General features: G+C 40.4%; 1 protein-coding gene across 5 annotated transcripts in view; it reads left to right on the top strand.

The window, feature by feature from the left end:
* The first annotated feature begins 12,226 nt into the window (after positions 1-12,226).
* Positions 12,227-21,719, top strand: part of LOC138981634 (transformation/transcription domain-associated protein-like) — a 158,528-nt gene continuing 149,035 nt past the window's right edge. For all 5 annotated transcript variants that reach the window (XM_070354624.1, XM_070354628.1, XM_070354625.1 and 2 more), the window contains exons 1-3: positions 12,227-12,259; positions 18,126-18,299; positions 21,358-21,407. In XM_070354624.1, coding sequence (XP_070210725.1) covers positions 18,206-18,299; positions 21,358-21,407 — 144 coding nt within the window. In that variant the 5' untranslated portion in view covers positions 12,227-12,259; positions 18,126-18,205. The remainder of the gene's footprint in view (positions 12,260-18,125; positions 18,300-21,357; positions 21,408-21,719) is intronic.

Genomic DNA, 21,719 nt, shown 5'->3' on the forward strand with positions numbered 1-21,719 from the left:
ACGCCTTCTTCTGCTTTAGTTCATCAAGAGCTGCTTCAGCTGCGTCGTTAGCCTGCAGAGATTCTTCACTAGCCTTCCTTTCAGCTTCTCTAAGAGCTGCTTCAGCCTTCCTTTCGGCTTCCTTAAGAGCTGCTTCAGCTTCTACAGCTGCGTCCTTAGCCTTACTTTCGGCTTCTTTAAGAACTGCTTCAGCTGCTACAGCTGCATCCTTAGCCTTCCTTTCAGCTTCTCTAGCCTTCCTAGCTGCTGCTCTCTCAACTTGTTGTTGTTGCAAGAGATCTAGTTCACTGAGCTGAGCTTCCTTTATGGCTTCTGCTTCGACCTTAATGCCAATAGACACAGCCTCTAGCTTAAGAGTCAATTTAGCCTCTTCAGAGCTAACACTTCCAGAGCGGACAGACTCAGGGTGAGAACCGGCTAAGCTACCTGATCTTCTGCTGCCTGACTTGAAGCTAGCTGGCTTGTAAATGGCTGACCTAATGCTAGCCGTTTTATGGCTGACAGGCTTGACACTGACTGACTTGTGGGTGGATGACCCAACGCTAGGTGTAACACTGCTATGCCTGGAAGTAGGCTTCTTAGTCACCTGCACGCTAGTCGTTTGTCTGTCAAGAGCTCGATCAATGTCAAACATAATTTTCTCAACTGCCCTTTGAACATCATCCCAGCTTTCCTGAATGGTTTCACCGCTACCAATACTACGAAGACCTTTCTCTATGTCACCAAGATCCTTGTACATGCTCAAAACAATTTGTTTTTGACTGGTTAACGACTCTTGATTAGGAGTTTCTTGGTTAAGCTCTGTTACTACCTCATCAATTGCTCGTTCCAAGAATGTTCGTTGTCTTGCAAAGTTTCTAGTTTTGATCTCAATCTGGTACTCTCTACCTTTTTCAGTAGGCTTAATGTCACGCCTAGGCCTTTGAGAATGTTCATCTTCATCGCCGTTAACGTCATAACCTGAAGCTTCCAATGGTTTATCTGCTGGAATCTTCTCCATTACAATGTTCGCTTATTCAAAAGCACTAAAAACATACATAAGGTTTATCTGGTTATAAAGTAAAATGAATCGATCTGAGGGTCGTTTGGGATAATACACAAAAGTCACAAAAAATGCGCCGGATACGGAGTAGGAAGATCTCTAACCGACAAGTTGATCTATGTCAAACTATGGTTCACTAACACAGTGACAGGTAACAATAAAGTCTTTTGCTGGTTATCAACAGCTACGTTTACGTTCATTGAGCATCAATAACAAAAGTTCTTTACTGGGCGTCAGCAGCTAAGTTTGTTTACTTTAGCTAAAGTTCTTTCACTGGGCGTCAGCAGCTAAGTTTTTTACTGGGCGACAGCAACTAAAGTTTTTTACTGTGCGCGCCTTCGTGAGCGAGGCTGGTACTACATATTGTTCATACGAAATGACAAACACAGGTTACAAGCGATAACGCGCAAAAGTACTGGTTTATTATTTTACATCTGACATTAGATATCAGTAATGCATATATAGTTACAGTACTACGTATTGCGGTAAAAAACTTATGAACAGAAAGAAAAAGAGAAAAGAAAACAAATTATTAGACATGGCAAAGGTATTAAATGCATTAACAAGACACGAGAAGTAAAAACAAGAAAAATAAACAATCACAATTCAGGCGAAGACAAACAGACAAGAAAGTTACAAATACCAAACACTCGTTGGTTAGTCCTTCAACAACAATAAAGAGTTACGTTCCGTACGTTCAACAATACCATAAGCACTAAGAATACTCAAGAAACTTAGCATACATACGTTTAAATCCGAAATGGCTACTTTCAGAAAAATACAAAATGTTGACTCATCAGGCCAGGAATACAAAGCAAACTGTCATACCAAAAAAGTCTAACGACAACGTTCCTGCGTTAATCAAAGTCACAAACAAGATATTTACTCATCCACTTTCCCTCAATAACGTTACAAGAAATAAGCCCGTTTACAAACGATCACCACAGACCGCAAGCTTCTTTTACCTAAATTCTTTTAACGTAAGGCTGGAAAAGTCGGAGAAAACGTTTCACTTCGAACTTCGTTAACCACAGATTTAAACCTTACAAAAACTTACTTAACAAGCTTTTAGCAGTGATCCCGCTCCTTGGGGTCACCACACTACACATTCTATCTAGCCTTTAAGCAGTGATCCCGCTCCTTGGGACCACCACGCTACACACTCTAGCTAGCCGTTAGTAGTGATCCCGCTCCTTGGGACCACCACACTACACCTTCTAAAACGTAACTATGAACGCAAGTTATCATTATGAACATTAGCGACTTTCTAGCGTCTACAAAACATTGCTGTACGTTCACAACACTAGAACAGTTGAACACACAATAAAGAAACACTACAACAAGTCAGACTTTCAACTCACGTTATACATAAACAACTCACAAAGTCATTACAAAATGGCGACCAAAACACAACACAAACAAGTAACAACAAAATTACCTTATGCGCTGTGTGGGTTGACCAGCAGTACCAAAAACGTGTTGCCTCTCAAACGAAGGGCACAAAACGATTCACACTTGAGAAACAACTGTCTCCAAGAACATTACGTTGACGTTAAAACATAAACACTCCGTTGGTTCACTTGCTAACCTTCATACGTTTACAGATCAAAACCAAACACTTCCTAAAACCCTCAGATCGACTGACGAGACAGGAGTCAAGCAGTGGTATTTATGGAAACAAAAACCTAACATGGAATAGTTATTCAAAAGTCAAAGGTCACCGGATTGACCAACCAACAACATTCCTAAGACAGAATCGGGTGAAACTACTATTTTACAACCAATCAGTAGCCGATCACGCACTCCGTGCATGCTCAAAACTTAAAACGGTATATTTAACAGAAAGAAGACCAAGGAACTAGCTGACATCACAAAGCTAAAAACACGTGAGTCACACGTATTCTAAAACTTGCAACGCAGATTCGCAGGGCTCACAGAAAAGAGCACGTGAATCTCACGGTGTTCTAAAACTAAACGACGCAGTTTGTGACACTCCGACCAAAACCAGGTCACAACAACAGAACAAGGAGCACGTGAATCTCACGTAAAAATCTTAACGCTCCACAAAACGGGTCACAACAAAGTGACACAATAAAAACACGGTTTACTTCTTTTTACATCGTGCAATGGCTTGAGCAAACGTAATTACAACAAAAAGTAGGTGAATGCATGCCACATCGGCATGCACAGATTGATTGATTGATTGATTGACTTTGAAAAAAACTCGCTGATTTGACAACACAGCTGTTAAACAGCTTTTTATTAGTTCATTCGTATACAACAAAAAGAAGTTTGAGTTTTTTTCATTTTGAACAAGACTACTTATGAAGAAGACCAAAACACAACATCAACGGAAAACTAGAAACAACTGAAGAACTAGGATGCAACAATCCGAACAACGCGAGCAGACGGCGTGAGAGAAGTTTTCAGTTTGGGTGAATGGCATTTATACTTGTCTCGTCACGAAGCGAACTTTTCGACTACATGAATGTTAGTGCCATGGGTTGTACATCAATACTTCAGGGGGGAAGTGGGGTATTTAGTGTGGAGTTACGAGATAAGAAAAGCCGAATGCGAAACTGAGTTTGTGTTAGTCGGCAACTGAGCTCACACAGGCACACAAAAACGGCTGTTCCGTTTTACTCCCCTGTTTGTACTACATCTTTCGACTTTGGGCATTTTGTGGTGTTTAGGGACAGAAAATAATTGGTTTAGTCCTGTTTCATCGGGAAGTTAGCAGAAAAGGGTATGCTATCGACATTTGTAAAGCTGAAAAACATTCCCGAGAAGAATTTCAAGTTGTCAGTGTATGCTGTTGTCGATAGAAACATCGCCGCGTGGTACAGATGGGTAAACCGGAACCATGCGTCTTTGTTATTGACAATATGCTTTTGGATATTGAGTAAAATGGCCGACTTCCGTAGCATTATGCTTTATGATCGGAAGAGACCATCCAATCACAGCCCCCGAATTCCCCGGCCCACGTGTTCATCAGAATAGCTATATTTTTGATACAATGATACTAAATCTTTAGTGATATTGATATTTTTACCCCAGCCCAATGAAGTTGGAGGGGGTATACTGGATTCACTTTGTCCGTCTGTCTGTGTGTATGTCTGTATGTACATGGAACAATATTTTGATACAATGATACTAAATCTTAAGTGAAATTGATATTTATACCCCCGCCCAATGAATACAAACTCAACAAGTAATACGTTTCATACATTGAACATGTCTTATTTATTGTTCTCAACTCAAAATTCAAATTAAATGTCCAAAGACAAAAATTATTTATAATCTTCAAAAATGTAATGATTCTTCTTGAGTATTCCCAACTCAAAATTCTTTTGATTTTCCCTCCTTTGCCATGCTTGGGTGGCTAGGTAACCAAAATGGATCGAAAGGCATGGCAAAGAGGGAAAATGGAAGCTAATTTTTTCCCCTTTAAAGACGAAAGGCACAACAAATAATTTTCACAAATGAAACTTGGTCTTTTTTTTATGAACTAAAAATTCAAGTGGAGAGGGGATGAGAGACGTGAGGAGATGGCCGGGGTTGCGAGACAATATACTTCTTGTTTGTGTGTGGGGGGGGTATTTTGTTTATCAACTCTCTCTCTCTCTCTCTCTCTCTCTCTTTCTCTCTCTCTCTCTCCCTCTCTCTCTCTCTCTCTCTCTCTCTCTCTCTCTCTCTCTCTCTCTGTGAATATTTTTGTCATCCTAAGACATGTTTGCCCCACCCCACCCCATGAACATCAGCTGCCCCCCCCCCCCCCCCCAAGTTTCCGACGCCAGTGCACTGAGTACATACGCACACACACACCACACATACACACACATGAAAGCTAAATTTATTAGCACATCTCTGTTTTCAGTGACACTTGTTTTTTTTATTACACAGCAACCACCAAAATTTTGTATATATGAATTATTCAAATGGTTTGATAAAATGTCAGTTAATATGAACAAACCTCCCCCACCCCCTACACCTAAAAAAAGGGAGTGGAGAGACGGATCAACTCAAACACACTTCGTTGGGCAGGGGTATACATATTGTTCCATATCTGACTACATTTCACGGGTGAAGCAAGTTTACCTTTAGTAGAGTTTCAGAACAATCATGTAAATTAGTAAGCTTTCAGAACAATCACGTATGAGGGCTTACATGATTACGATGAAATAAATAGTAGACTTTCAGAACAATCATGTAATAGTCACTTTTCAGAACAATCACGCGTAACACACCTCCTGTTCTGACAAACTAACGGCGCTAGTGGGCTCAAAACAATTTCATTCGCTGTATTCACCCTCTCTGGATAAAGTGCACATGTCAAAACAGTTACAAACCTCAAAACCGTTAGTGGGTTTTTTCGTTTTTTACATTTAGTCAAGTTTGACTAAATGTTTTAACATAGAGGGGGAATCGAGATGAGGGTAGTGGTGTATGTGTGTGTGTGTGTGTGTGTGTGTGTGTGTGTGTGTGTGTGTGTGTGTGTGTGTGTAAAGTGATTCCGAGAAAACTACTGGACCGATCTATATGAAACTTCACATGAGACTGAGTTCCTGAGTGTAATATCCCCAGACAGTTTTTTTCTATGACGTCATATCCGGCTTTTTGTGAAAGTTGAGCCAGCACTGTCACGCTCTCATTTTTTAACTAAATCGGTCGAAATTTTGGTCAAGTAATCTTCGACGAAGCCCGGACTTTGGTATTGCATTTCAGCTTGGAGGCTAAAAAATTAATTGATGAGTTTGCTCATTAAAGTTGTCATTAAAATCGATTTTTTGCAAACAAATTTAAGATTGATTGCATTGTATTTCTCGTCTTCTCCTGAATTCAAAAATATATAGATATGTTATGTTTATTCTAAAAATGTGCTCAGAAAGAAAGAAAATAGGTTCAGTAAGTCCTCGCGCCCCCTAATTGGCGTAGAGGCGCGTCCCCCGGGTGGTGGATGGGGGAGCCTTCTCTACTAGCTTCAGAGAGAAGGTCGCATCATTCTTGATGCCGTGAACCTAATTAGGATCTTTTTCTTGTTTCTTCTCTATTTCTGCCTCCCCAAAGTCCTTTTACTTTCCTTTTCTCACCCATAAAATTCTTCACTTATTACCCTTGTTAAGTGGTTCTTGTATAGAATATAGTCAATGTTTGTAAAGATTTTAGTCAAGCAGTATGTAAGAAATGTTTAGTCCTTTGTACTGGAAACTTGCATTCTCCCAGTAAGGTCATATATTGTACTACGTTGCAAGCCCCTGGAGCAATTTTTTGATTAGTGCTTTTGTGAACAAGAAACACTTAACAAGTGGCTCTATCCCATCTCCCCCCTTTCCCCTATCCCATCTCCCCCCTTTCCCTCGTCGCGATATAACCTTCGTGGTTGAAAACGACGTTAAACACCAAATAAAGAAAAGAAAGAACGGTTCAGTAAGTACTACAGACGCGTGCTTCGCGGCGGCGAGCGTGACCCGTCTCGGTCTTCGGTATGGTTATCCGAGACTATCTGAATGTAGTCTCGGCGATGATTGGTTTGTGGTGTTGATCTTGACTAAATGTTTTTATATCGCTTCACGCGACTTCTTTTCACTTTTGGCAGCGTTCACTCTAAATTTCTCGCCTAAAACGGACTCGTTTCTGTCCACAACCAAAGCTGTCATCACACAATCATTCCTTAAATATGACAGCTAAGACCATATTTGTTATATTTTAACAGTGTCGACCCCGAGTTTCTACTGCAAACACAAATAATAGCAAAATCCCAAAGTATGTATGTGTCCCCTAATACGGACCACCTTCAACAAATCGAACAAAAATAAAAGCTAAAGGCTATTTTCATTAATTCATTAAGAAGCTTGCTGAAAATAACCTTTAACTAGCCCTCGAGATTTCAATTTTTTTCTTTCAAATAGTAGGCTTCTTTTCCAAACTTTTTTGCACAAACTTGAAGGCGCAAAACGCCTGGTTTTAAGGGCGCGAAGCGCCCGAACATGCTACGAGGGTCCGGGGGCATGCCCCCGTTGAATTTGTTTTTTCAACTTCGGGAAGTAAAATGCTGCAATCTAGGCCGCCATCTGAGCTCAGGCTCAGAAACTGTCATTTATTCATCTCTCTCTCTCTCTCTCTCTCTCTCTCTCTCTCTCTCTCTCTCTTTCTCTCTCTCTCTCATCTCTCTCTTTCTCTCTCTCTCTCTCTCTCTCTCTCTTTCTCTCTTTCTTTCTCTCTCTCTCTCTCTCTCAGAATCTGGCGGTGTTATTTGTTTGATTCGCTCGACCCTCTTGCAGTATGTGCGTGCAGTGGAGGAGGATGATAGTGGTGGAGGGAATTTTTTGTCATTCGTTCTTGATAAACACTTTTTCGGTTTTTCAACTGATGTTTTGTTTGTTTGTGCTTATGTTCCACCTGAAAATTCTCGGTTCTACTCTGTGTTTGGTATTGATAATGGCATAAACTTATTAGAAGATTACTTGGTTGACTGTTTGTGTAAAGTTGGTGAGTTACCTGTTCTTCTATGCGGTGACTTAAATGGTAGAACAGCAAAAGTGTTCCCGGACTGTTTTGATGAAGATGTGATTTTTGATTGTTCTATGAAATCTGGTGTTGGATCATTTGTAAGAAATTCGCAAGATGGAGTTATGAATCAATATGGGAAGTGTCTTTTGAACATGTGCAGTTCACTTGGATTATGCATTATGAATGGTGTATGTAATGGCGACCTTCAGGGTTGTTACACATTCATCTCTGAAATTGGAAACAGTGTGAATGACTACTTCCTTGCTTCCTATGATTTGTTTGATTCCATAGTTAAATCTTGCAGCCTTTATGTCTCTGACAATATTGATTCACAACACATGCCACTTGAATTAACTATCACTCAACAAAACAACCTTTATTCACATGCTACAAAGGTTAAGAAAAAAGAAGTTTTGCAAAAATTTGTTTGGAACTCTGATCATGAACATCAGTACAAAGATGCAATTAATTCTGATGTGTTTCGGCAACAGTTACGACTGGCAAGCGAAATGATTGATATTAATGTAAATGATGCTTTGACTTTGTTTATAAATTCAGTTAAAGATTGTGCAACTTGTATGAAGAAAACTATTATCTTGTCAGATGAACCACGTAAATTCAAATGGTTTGATCGTGAATGTGTGCTTGAAAGAAGACGTGTCAGAAAGTTGCTGAGAAAATATAGGAATTCATTAGAAGATGTGGATAAGGATGAGTATTGTAAAGCCAGGCGTGAATATAAAAACCTTGTGCATAGAAAAAAGAAACAGTACAATGACAGTTTGTATACAGAACTTGTAGGTGCTGTAAGTGATCAGAGAGAATTTTGGAGGAAAATTAAAAATGTTTCTTGTAAAAAGGTCCAGCAGCAAAACAATATTTCTGTTGATGATTGGTACCAGCACTTTCATAGCATTTTAGAAAAAGATGAGATTGAAGATGATGAGCATGCTGATGTTAATGACGTGAATAATGAATATGAAGAAATGCTGGATAGACCCATTACCAAAGAAGAAGTGTTGATTGCTATCAGAAAACTGAAATCGGGTAAAGCTGCAGGACCTGATGGTTTAATTGGGGAATTTTTTAAAGCAGCTAGCGAAGATGTGGTGTTGTTTTTAGTGAAACTGTTTAACGCTTTGTTTGATGAGGGAATCTATCCACAGAACTGGTGCGATTCAGTTATTGTACCGTTATTTAAGAAAGGAGATAGAAATGATACTAACAACTATAGGGGAATTTCATTGTGTGATATATGTAGTAAATTGTATGGTACTGTTGTTAATAATAGACTTAAAGAGTGGACTGAATTACATAATATTACAGGTGAATGTCAGGCTGGTTTCAAACAAAATTATTCTACTGTTGACCACATCTTCACTCTGCTTGCTGCTGTACAGAAACAATTTTCTAATAATCGCAAACTTTATGTAGCTTTCATTGATTTTGAGAAATGTTTTGACAGTATCTCACGCAGACTGCTCTGGCCAATTTTGATTAAAAATGGTATAAAGGGAAAGTTGTATAGATGTATTAAAAGTATGTATGCAGTGGTCAAGGCTAAAATACGATGTGGTGCTCAACTAACAGATTTCATTAATTGTACAAAAGGTGTGAAGCAAGGAGACGTGTGCAGTCCAATTCTATTCGCTCTATTTATAAATGAGCTGGCATTGGAAATCATTGATAATGGTAGGCATGGTATTACTTTAAACCCTGACATTGTTGAATTGTTCATTCTACTGTTTGCCGATGATATTACTTTGCTGTCTGAAACTGTTGTTGGTCTGCAGTCACAACTACATAGTCTATATTCTGCTTCACAGCGCCTTGAGCTTAAAGTAAACATGGGGAAAAGTAACATCGTGGTTTTTCGTAAAGGTGGATATCTAGCTGCTCGTGAAGTTTGGTATTTTGGTGGGCAAAGAATGGAGGTAGTAAATGCATACAAGTATTTAGGTATTTATTTTTCTACCAAATTAAGCTTTAATTTTGCTTGTCAAGATCTAGTTGCCAGAGCAAAACGTGCAGTACTGTGTATTATGAGTAATTTGTATAAATTCGATAGATTGTCTTTGGATGTTTTTATGAAGCTTTTTGACTCACAAGTTCAACCTATAATTGTTCAGTATGGTGCTGAGGTATGGGGTCTGATGCAGGCAGCAACAGTAGAAAAGGTGCATTTGTTTGCTTTAAAACGTTTTTTAGGTGTTGACAGGCGTACTCCTAATGATCTTGTATATGGTGAATTTGGACGTTATCCCATTTACTTAAATTCATATGTACGTTGCATAAGATACTGGCTGAAACTGACAAGAATGGATGACAGTAGATTACCTCGTAAAGCATATAAGATGTTGTTTACTCTAGATAGCAGAGGTAAATCTACTTGGGCATCACAGGTACGGTTGTGCCTGTGTCGATATGGTTTTCAGTATGTATGGATTAACCAAGGTGTAGCCTGTATTAATTCGTTTTGGCATGTTTTAAGCAACGCATTATTGACTGCCGGTGGCAAGAGTGGGATAACCATATTCAGACTAGCGACCGGTTTGCATTGTACCGTACCTTTAAGACAACAAATCTTGTAGAAACATACTTGTCAATTCCAGTAAACAGACACATTTTTAAATGTTTTGGTTAAATTTAGATTGGGTATTTCCAGACTTGCTTTACATACAGAAAGGTATAAAGCTGTAAGTGAAAATAATTTGGTCTGTCGTTTGTGTCAATCTAGTACTGAAGATGAATTGCATTTTGTTTTATGCTGCCCTGCACTGGAATATCTAAGACGTCAATTTATTCCAGCAAAATTTTGTAGATGTCCTTCGAACTTCAAACTTGCACTGTTGTTGTCTGTGAAAAATGAAACTATACTTTGCAATGTAGCTAAGTTCTTGTATTTTTCATTTAAATGTTTAGAAAATGCTGTTTAAGCATTAGTATTTTGTGATTATACATTGTCTTTTCTTCTGTTCACTTGAAACGACGCGTGTGTGGATTGCTGCTGCACACACGCTTTACTTTTGTGTAACCAGCCCCCTTCCGAAAGGGGCTAAGGCCTTAAAGGAATAAAATCTTGTTCTTGTTCTTGTTCTTGTTCTCATCTCTCTCTCATCTCTCTCTCTCTCATCTCTCTCTCTCTCTCTCTGCTCCCCCCCCCCCCCCCCTGAACCCCCCCTAAATCCGCCACTGGTCAGTGTGTGCGAGTGTGTGTGTGTCTATCTGTCTCTCTGTCTGTCTGAGTGTCTGTCTGTCCGTCTGTCTGCACTGTGTAATAAAAGAGAGACTGAGGGGGGAACATAGGACCGGCCTCTGAGAGAATCATGTGTACTGAACTGTACCGCGGTCCAGGGGAGACAATGTGTCCTTTCTTGAGTTCTTTTCAGTTTTGCCCTAAAGTTTTCTTACTTGTCGCTTGTTTGTGGGTGCGTGTGCGTCAGTGTGTGTATGCCTATATCGTGTTAGTGTGTATGAGTGTCGCTGACCCCAACCACGGTGTGTGTGTGTGTTGGGGGTGGGGGTGGGGGGTGCACTGCCACTATAACACATGATAATCGAGGTTGAGTGCGTTTCTGTCCTAGCATTATTATAACCACTTATTGTCCCTAATAGGCACTAGTTCCTGTGGGGACGTTAAACTTAAAGTTAGCATAGCCTGGCGTTTCTGTCAGTTTCAAAGCTGCTTATAACAACCTTGAAGCCGCGGCGACCGGCGTGGCCGCCTCCCGTCAGTGATAAAACTGACTACTCCGTCGCTATGGCTGGTTAATTTGGTGGTATGCTGATCTTATATATCAATATTGTCGATCTTTTCAAGTAAGTCCCTCACATACTATATTATTCTAAGAAAACAGTAAAATCTAAATTACAAGCTTCAAGACGGCGGCACGCAAGCTTGCATTCAATGTCGGTTGCATCAAACAATATGATAACAATAACAATAACAGCACTTTATTGTCCATTAAATTATTACATAAGAATGGAAAATTTTCTTCGGCACTCCCTCACTTCCGAGGGTTTAGGGTTCCCAACAACAACGTGACATTCTCATTCTGGTAGCGACTATTTGCCAGACCATCAACGACAAAGGTGTCTTGCCATACGTCATCCTGAACGAAGCTACTTTTTAGCGACAAACTTTGCGTACAACGTAACCATACTCATACACATAGTACAAGCATAGTTGAATGCAAGTGTTGTTGAAAAGCTCTCCTTTCCTGCTCTCTTTCCCGGAGTCAGTCACAGTCTGGTCACGGCCGGCGGCGGTGTAATGAGATAAATACAAAACGCTTTGATGAGCATTCACACTTTTACAAAAGAATGCCTTTTTTCTCTCTGTATGTTTGTTTGCATGTTTGATTGCTTGTTGCGTTGTTTTGTTTGGTCGATACACCAGAATCAGTTTTTCTTGCCCAAATTGGAACCAATACCATCACGTCAAAGCAGTAGTCCAATTCCGGCATGTACACAAATCTGTAGCCGTAGATAGCCAACTGTGTAAAACAAACATTACACAGGCTTCTTTACAATGCTTCATTATAAAAGCATTAAAGATCTGCATTTATTTTTATTCATTTTTATCGTTTGCCTTCAAAGGCGATACATTCTCGCATATTCGCGTGGACGGTGAGACTTAACAGCTATTGCTGATTTTCAAAACTAGAGAGGTGTTACAAAGAAAATGGCTGCGTTTCAGAGTTGCAAGTAAGACACGCTATTTCCATTCGAAACTTAATGCTATATTCATCTTTTACACAATTGGTTTGAGTCTCCAGTTCCTATAAAGTTGGATAGTCATTTTGACGAGTGCATAGTCGAGTTCAAACGCACGATTCTTTTGACTGGATGTAGATGTGTTATGCTGCTTGGAGTTGGAACTCTGTTACAAGAAAATCATGCTGCTTTTCCGAACAACTGATAAACTGTACTTGTCAAAATGCTCTATCATCGCGGTTTAAAAGTTCTCTCCTTCTCAGAAATGCTGTTAGGGATGGGGAGTTAAAGGTATTCCGAATTTCTGCCTTGAACCAACATGTTTTTAGATGTTGGTTCAACTTCAAGGCAGCAATTCGGAATACAACAGTCCCTCTCACTCTCAGTCTCATGAACGGACGCCCTTGGGCCATAGCAAAACTGTCCGTACATTGCAGGTGTCCGGTCACGGGAGGGGTGACCACACCACCCCCTCCCCCATACACTCACACAGAGACACACAAACAACAGGATTGAGTCTAGGCTAATCACTTCTTGTGGCTACTAAACAATAACAATATACTCCTTATACTTCTTTAAAGGCTCAGTTAGCCTCCCGTAAACCATCACAGATACGGTCAGGCTTTTACACACAGTACAAACACCCTTTCATTTAAACACTCACCGATTGAGAACATCCTAGGTGCCCTCCGTAAAGAGCGAACAATTTTCAAAGAATTTTTTTTTGCGTGGTTTATCTTACCCCTGAGCCATCGTGAACCCGTGTGATCCAGTTTCCCTTTTTCACAATGTAGTCGTCAGTTAGTCATTTGAATGCGACTCGATGTGAGCTTATTTACAATAGCACGTTTTTATGCACGAAACAAACGGCTGTGGTTCACAAGAACTCCAGCGATGGCTTTTCATGTAATTTATTTTCTTCTTGTCTGGCTTTATTGACTGCATGCCGATCATGTGGCATGGCAGTGACTTTTCACTCTTCAGACGGAAATACACTGTACATAACACAGCTCCCACTCTCCCTCACTAATGCCTACCATAAGCCTGACAACTGATGCTTGGAAATTGTGTGGAAGAGTACACAGGGTTCGACACTAGCGGGGGCGGGGGGCGGAACGCCCCAGAGTTTTGTGTTCCGCCCCAAACATTGCCGAAGCTTGGGGCCCACTCCGCCCCAGGATAAATTCCAACTGACAATGACAAACCGAAAATTCCAATGCCAGAGCCAATCACTAAAAATCACCAGTCAAAGTCGTCACTGAAGTTTGCGTTACGATCAATGCCACAGTCAAGGAAAAAAACCCATTGAAATCGTCGAAGGACAATGCCGCAAGGGAAATAACTCCCAGATTGCGCTCTTTAGCGTGAGAGATAAGTATCGCCTTCAAATGCCAAACGCAAGATGTGGCGACACATCCGTGGTGTAAAAAGACATGGAAATGAAGATGAAGAACAGAGAAACGAAACAAGTCGCGTAAGGCGAAAATACAACATTTAGTCAAGTAGCTGTCGAACTCACAGAATGAAACTGAACGCAATGCAACGCAGCAAGACCGTATACTCGTAGCATCGTCAGTCCACCGCGCACGGCAAAGGCAGTGAAATTGACAAGAAGAGCGGGGTAGTACTTGCGCTGAGAAGGATAGCACGCTTTTCTGTACCTCTCTTCGTTTTAACTTTCTGAGCGTGTTTTTAATCCAAACATATCATATCTGTATGTTTTTGGAATCAGGAACCGACAAGGAATAAGATGAAGGTGTTTTTAAATTGATTTGGACAATTTAATTTTGATAATAATTTTTATATTTCAGGCATGGTACTCTTCCGCCGATCGGCGGAAATCCGCCGAAAATGAAAATTCGAAAAAAAAAAAAAAAATAAATAAATAAATAAATAAATAAATAAATTTAACAAAAAAAAATTAACAAAAAAATCTGCTGATTGACTTGAGATTATTATTTTTTCTTACTCAAGCCTTGTTATCTTTCACTTATATCCCTCTCAGCTTCAAGGAGAGGGCACTAAACACATTTGAATTAGTAAAAAGTCGTCAGCTTCAGGGGGCAACGCCCCCTGACCCCCACAAGGGGCGCTGCCCCTTGACCCCGCCAGGGGGCCTGAGCGGCCCACTGGACCCCCGGCTTTATTTCAGCTGAAATTGCCATTCCTTCAGTACCATGTCTGTATTTTTAATTTTCAGAGCTTGTTTTTAATCCAAATATAACATATTTATATATTTTTGGAATCAGAAAATGATAAAGAATAAGATGTACGTAAATTTGGATCGTTTTATAAATTTTTATTTTTTTTTACAATTTTCAGATTTTTAATGACCAAACTCACTCATTAGTTTTTAAGCCACCAAGCTGAAATGCAATACCAAACCCCGGCCTTCGTCGAAGATTACTTGACCAAAATTTCAACCAATTTGGTTGAAAAATGAGGGCGTGACAGTGCCGCCTCAACTTTCACGAAAAGCCGGATATGACGTCATCAAAGACATTTATCAAAAAAATGAAAAAAACGTTCGGGGATATCAATCCCAGGAACTCTCATGTAAAATTTCATAAAGATCGGTCCAGTAGTTTGGTCTGAATCGCTCTACACACACACACAGACAGACAGACAGACACACACACACACACACACACATACACCACGACCCTCGTCTCGATTCCCCCCTCTACGTTAAAATATTTAGTCAAAACTTGACTAAATATAACAAGTCGCGTAAGGCGAAAATACAATATTTAGTCAAGTAGCTGTCGAACTCACAGAATGAAACTGAACGCAATGCCATTTTTCAGCAAGACCGTATACTCGTAGCATCGTCAGTCCACCGCTCATGGCAAAGGCAGTGAAATTGACAAGAAGAGCGGGGTAGTAGTTGCGCTAAGAAGGATAGCACGCTTTTCTGTACCTCTCTTTGTTTTAACTTTCTGAGCGTGTTTTTAATCCAAACATATCATATCTATATGTTTTTGGAATCAGGAACCGACAAGGAATAAGATGAAAGTGTTTTTAAATTGATTTGGACAATTTAATTTTGATAATAATTTTTATATATTTAATTTTCAGAGCTTGTTTTTAATCCGAATATAACATATTTGTATGTTTTTGGAATCAGCAAATGATGGAGAATAAGATAAACGTAAATTTGGATCGTTTTATAAATTTTTATTTTTTTTTACAATTTTCAGATTTTTAATGACCAAAGTCATTAATTAATTTTTAAGCCACCAAGCTGAAATGCAATACCGAAGTCCGGGCTTCGTCGAAGATTACTTGACCAAAATTTCAACCAATTTGGTTGAAAAATGAGGGCGTGACAGTGCCGCCTCAACTTTCACGAAAAGCCGGATATGACGTCATCAAAGACATTTATCAAAAAAATGAAAAAAACGTTCGGGGATTTCATACCCAGGAACTCTCATGTCAAATTTCATAAAGATCGGTCCAGTAGTTTAGTCTGAATCGCTCTACACACACACACACACACACACACACACACACACACACGCACACACACACGCACATACACCACGACCCTCGTTTCGATTCCCCCTCGATGTTAAAATATTTAGTCAAAACTTGACTAAATATAAAAAGGAGACCGATGCAGCCAATAGCGCTGTCGTAATTTCAATGTCAAATGGTTGAAAGAATTTCCCTGGCTTGAGTACGATGAAGAAAAACAAACAATGCATTGCCGCACGTGAATACTGAGAGTGGGCCCCAGATTTTTGTTTTCCGCCCCAGCAATTTCCATCTCTGGGGCCAGTGTGGCCCCAGGCCAAATAAGTTAGTGTCGACCCCTGGTACACCTCTCTATTTCTCTCCAATGCTCTTCCTGCTGACATGCAGTGACACCAGACACCCCACAGAGTTTAGCCAGCTACCCCTCCACCACCCCTCCCTCTCTCTCACTCCCTCCAGCCATGTACTGTTTGGGGCTGTGGCCAGAGAGGCCAGCTGCACTGTTCACTCAGAGCAAAACCAGTTGACTGTGTCCTAACTTTTGACAAAGCAAGACAACTGAAGGGTTCACAGATTAGGCAACCATCTCACTGGTCAAGGCTGAGGGGAAACAAGAGTATCTTGTCAATGAAAGAGGTAACACACAGACACATGATGCTGAGAACTGTGGCCGGTTTTTCACTCTCTTTCGCTCAGGACCTTCATCGACTGTGGTTTCTGTTGTTTACGTCCAACAGACAAGAATAAAGAGCACAGTGCAGTTTCATGTTGGCATCTTCGCATGTACTCCACTCCTGACCAAAACTTACTACCCCCCCTCCTGATGGGTACACGTGCACTCAAGTTATCAGTGACTGTCATCAGGCCATTGCGGCTGTGATCTTTGTACCAAGAACCGGACTGCTCTGTTATCGATTTTGTTGTGGTGAAAATTTGACGATGGTCTGTCCGTACATTGGAGGTATGACCTGCTGTTGGGACCGAAAATGAGTGTCCGCGTCCACGTTTTGCAGGTGTCCGTTTAAGGGGGGGCAAATATAGAAGGAAAACACTCCGTGCCGAGCAAATGTGTCCGTACATGTCAGTTGTCCGCTCACGCCGGGGGTCCTACATTGCAGGGACTGCTGTACCTTTAACTCCCCATCCTTAACAACATTTCTGAGAAGAAGGAGAGAACTTTTTAACCACGATGATAGAGCCTTTTACCACAACTGGGCACAAGTTTGCAATACAATGTTCACAGTACTCTTGTGGCGGTACCCTCCTTGTGGCGGTACCCTTCTAGGACTGGGTGGTCGAGTGGTAACGCACTTGCGCTTGGAAGCGAGAGGTTGCGAGTTCGACCCTGGGTCAGGGCGTTAGCAATTTTCTCCCCCCTTTCCTAACCTAGGTGGTGGGTTCAAGTGCTAGTCTTTCGGATGAGACGAAAAACCGAGGTCCCTTCGTGTACACTACATTGGGGTGTGCACGTTAAAGATCCCACGATTGACAAAAGGGTCTTTCCTGGCAAAATTGTATTGGCATAGATAAAAAAATGTCCACCAAAATACCCGTGTGACTTGGAATAATAGGCCGTGAAAAGTAGGATATGCGCCGAAATGGCTGCGATCTGCTGGTCGATGTGAATGCGTGATGTATTGTGTAAAAAATTCCATCTCACACGGCATAAATAGATCCCTGCGCCTTGAGTCTGAGTCTGGAGATACGCGCGCGATATAAGACTTCATATAACATATAACTGGTAGCCGGGACATGCAACTTATTTTAAATGGAGAGAGAAAAATCACATTTGGGCGCTTTCATGAAAATTGTTTACTGACCGTGATGAAGTTAGAGACTTCCACGATGTTTAACTCCTGGAATGTATAGTAGTTTAGTACTACTAGTACTATACTAGATCAAGTGTTAATCATCGGTGGTCATGGATGATGGATACATACGTACACATTTGAAATGAATGATTAACACTAACAGTAAAAGCATGCCTGTGGGTTAGTCAAGTGACGAACTCATTCATATTGAGAATGAACATCTGATTTGTTTTTCTATTTCTAGATAGCCAAATCCCCTGTTAGTTTTAAATGTCAATCACAAAGGAAACAGGCTCTTTCCTGGGTTGTTTCTCTGTCTTTCTCTCTCTCAAATTTGTAAGACAATCAATGCAAACCAAAATGAATGAGTCGAGACACTTGTAACTAAAAAAAAAATTTTGATAAACAGAATTAATTTTCCCCCAAAAGCGGCGTATGGCGGCCTGTATCAGTGAATGGTGGGCTAAACACTCGCTCGTGCAAAAACATGAGTGAACTTGCGAGTTTCAGCCCATGAATGAAGAAGAAGACAGAGTTATTTTACTTTAAAATTCTCAATCTCATTGCAGGTGAAACCTGTGGACACTTATCATCAACTATTTCCTGCCAAGTTGGCGTGGAAGACTCCGGCCTCAAGACGGAGTCAACAATGCTGGGGTCGCCCCTGAACCCGCAGGACACTGCGGCCCAGCTGACCACCTTTAAGTCCTACTTGAACCTCATTGGGGACTGCACCCCTGGCAGTGAGTTTTTTGAGTTTGGTCCAAGTTGTCTTGCTCCAATGGAAATGTCTTCTGTTTTTCAGTACTGGATATATATCTATATATATATGTTACAGGCATTAAGTGAAACCAGGCATTACGCGTAATGCCTAAAATGTTCAGGCATTACACGTAATGCCTGTGACCACTAGGCATTACACGTAATGCCTAAAAATACCAGGCATTACGTGTAATGCCTGAAAATCATTGCCAGGCATTACACGTAATGCCTGAAACCTGTTACAGGCATTAAGTGAAACCAGGCATTATGTGTAATGCCTGAATATCGTTTGATAGAATAGGTCGAACAACAACACCTTTGATTCTCGCTCGTTTCTTCTTCTTCTGACACTCTGCGCACAAAGATTTGTAAAGTGGGGTTCACGTAGGACAGGGTCCAGATTGAATTCATCTTCCTAAAACAACAACACCATGTCAATGTACCCGAGCGCTACATTCAGACTACTAAAGATCGTGAACAACTTACGCCGAATAATAATAACAAATCTCCCTTATGAGAAAAAAACCCGTTTACACAGTGTTTCTCAAGCGAACATTAATAATAATTTGATATCGTAGCTTTCAACAGTCCCGGTATGTGAAATAACACAACGCAATTTTCTTATTAGCTGTTTTTGTTCCAGCAAGAACAGTCAGTGTACTAAGCCTTTTTTGTTACCTCCCTTTGATATTATAATTATGTGTCAATTACTCTATCAGAGACAGCATTGGAGATAACCCGGTTTCAGTATTGTTTCACGATAGACGCAGAGCTGAATACCAACACTCAAATCTGTTTTTGACAAACACCACACAATAACATCACTTACTTTCCCAAGAGATACTCATGACGTGACTGTCGTTTTCTGGAAAGCAGCTTTTACTTCTTCGATTGTTCTGAAGTACACAGCTTTCGGGAGCAACTTTCTGCCGTCCTTTTCATAATCCTCCATGGTGACGAATAAGCAACTAGTGAAAACTCGACTGGAAATATTGGACCTCGGCTTTCCATTGTGACATGCACTCGCACTTACGTGAAATTCAAACTGTGGTGAACACTATGTCAGAAATACATTATTTTGCATTGCGAACCATCACTCATAATCGCAAAATAAAATGTGCATTCATTTCATAATTCAAAGCTCACTTGATTGAATGTTAGTTACTATGTTCACACCATGACATTTTGTCAACACTTTGTCCTTAAAAAACTGTTTTCACTGTCATCCAAGAGGTAATGTGTATTGCCTGAATTGCTTCAGGCAATAAGCGTAATTTTGAGAGTCAAATTTCAGGCATTACGTGTAATGCCTGGTATTTTTAAGCATTACAGGCAAATCCAGCTAACTCACAAACGGTTAAGTCAAAAATTCGCTTAGCACACAAAGAAATTCTGGTCCGGAATTATCCCTCTTTATCTATGTGTACAAAGTACCCTGAGCTCGAAATGGGATTTCTCTTTCGTAAGTCGAAAGACGGATAGCACACAACAGAAAGTCAGTCCCAAAGACAAAATTTACTCTATATTTACTACAGCAACTCGAAACACGAAACTTGGCGTCTCACACTAGCGCATTGTGTAACCTTATTCCCTTCTTCTCTACACGGACGCCACACCGACTGGTCAGTCGGCACGCAATAAAGTATGAAGTGAAGTTAGGAGAGGCGAGTGGTACTCACAGTGTGTGTTTGTGTGTGTTCACGGGTGAACCACGTGGTTACTATACGGAAGAAGAAGAATTCAAATTGTGGGTTGCCTCTCATTCAGTCTTTGTTCAGTCTTGTGTGCTCTGTGTGTGCGGCCAGATCAAAGGCATTGGGTGGCCTTGTTTACAGACACGACCTTCTTCCCAGGGGTCAATGACCCAGTTTTTGCCATGAGAGGTGGTTCCCCTGTCATATCTGAGAGAGGAAACACTTCCTGCATGGGGGTCAGTGACCGGTCAGTGACCGAGTTTAACAGAGTGGAAATCTGTGTGTGGGCCAGATCAAAGGCAGGGCAGTACCTAGTAACTGAAACATGCATTATCACAAGTTGTTTGACTGATACTCAAGCGGTCTCTTTGATTTTTTTCGTAGTTCACGGTACTATGACCAAGTCGAAATTTCGGATAGGACACAATAACAATTCGGTCCCTTCAATTTCGTCTTATCCGGATTTGCCTGTACGTGTAATGCCTGGTATTAGTGGTCACAGGCATTACGCGTAATGCCTGAACATTTTAGGCATTACGCGTACTGTCTGGTTTCACTTAATGCCTGTAACATAATACGTGTGAACTTTTTACATCTTTATGGAAAGATTATGTCTATTTACTAATTTAGTGAGATTTTGGGTCAGATAAGAATCGTATTAGTTGGTACATTTATTTTATTATTTTTAATGTCAACAATGTTGTAGTGTTCCGTTTGTCTTCATGTTAATGCACCACCAATATAATTTCTCAGATGTGAGATAATAAAGTTAATTTGATTTGATTTGATTTTAGCATTGGGATTGAATTGGATCACCCTTAACCTTCAGCGTACTTTATGGACCGTGTAGGTCACACTAGTCTGAAAGGGAAAGTATCCATGTGTTATACAAAAGTGAGATCATCTAGGCAGTAGGTCAAGAGTTGAGGGTTAAATGTAGTTGTATGCAGATTTAGATTGACTTTGAAATGTAAAGCATACTTTGCAATTCACTGATTGCCACTTCTTACTCAACTTAGAATTGATCATTTTGAATTTGATGCTGACTTAACTCTAACAGTTCATTGTGTGTTTTGATGTTTGTGTGGTATGATAACTGTTTTAATTACTTTTTTGTGTGTTTATACTGGGGAGAGGACTTCATATGACTAAGTTCTGTAAACAATGCATTTTTTCTGCAATGGTTTTGAAATGATACAGTGTTGAATCACTGAATGACATCAAATTGCAAGCATAAATTCAAAAGTATGAACTTCCATAACTTACTCCTTGTGTTTTATACAACTTCTTGTAGAATTGTCTGCATTGTGGGGTTTTTCATCTTATACATGTTTTTATTTTGCAGTTGTTGAGAAGAAACTCAAAGCCGCCAATGAGCTCAGTGAGAACTTTGAGGTACTGCACGAAGATATATGTTCTTTCTTGCCTTATTGATTTAACTATTTTTTTTAAGTCTTATTTGTTTGAGATCGGTATTCTAGATTGTTGAACCTGTAGTTAAAGTTTGTCTGCTAAGTTCATTTCAGATTGGTATAATGTTTTTGAGAGTGTATATATATCTATCTATATATATATATATACGACTTGTGTCTGTCTGTCTGTCTGTCTGTGTGTGTGTGTGTGTTCGCGATGCACGGCCAAAGTTCTCGATGGATCTGCTTCAAATTTGGTGGGCATATTCAGGTAGACCCCGGACACAACCTGGTC

Source organism: Littorina saxatilis, linkage group LG12, assembly GCF_037325665.1.
Source record: "Littorina saxatilis isolate snail1 linkage group LG12, US_GU_Lsax_2.0, whole genome shotgun sequence".
Taxonomy (NCBI): Eukaryota; Metazoa; Mollusca; class Gastropoda; order Littorinimorpha; family Littorinidae; genus Littorina; species Littorina saxatilis.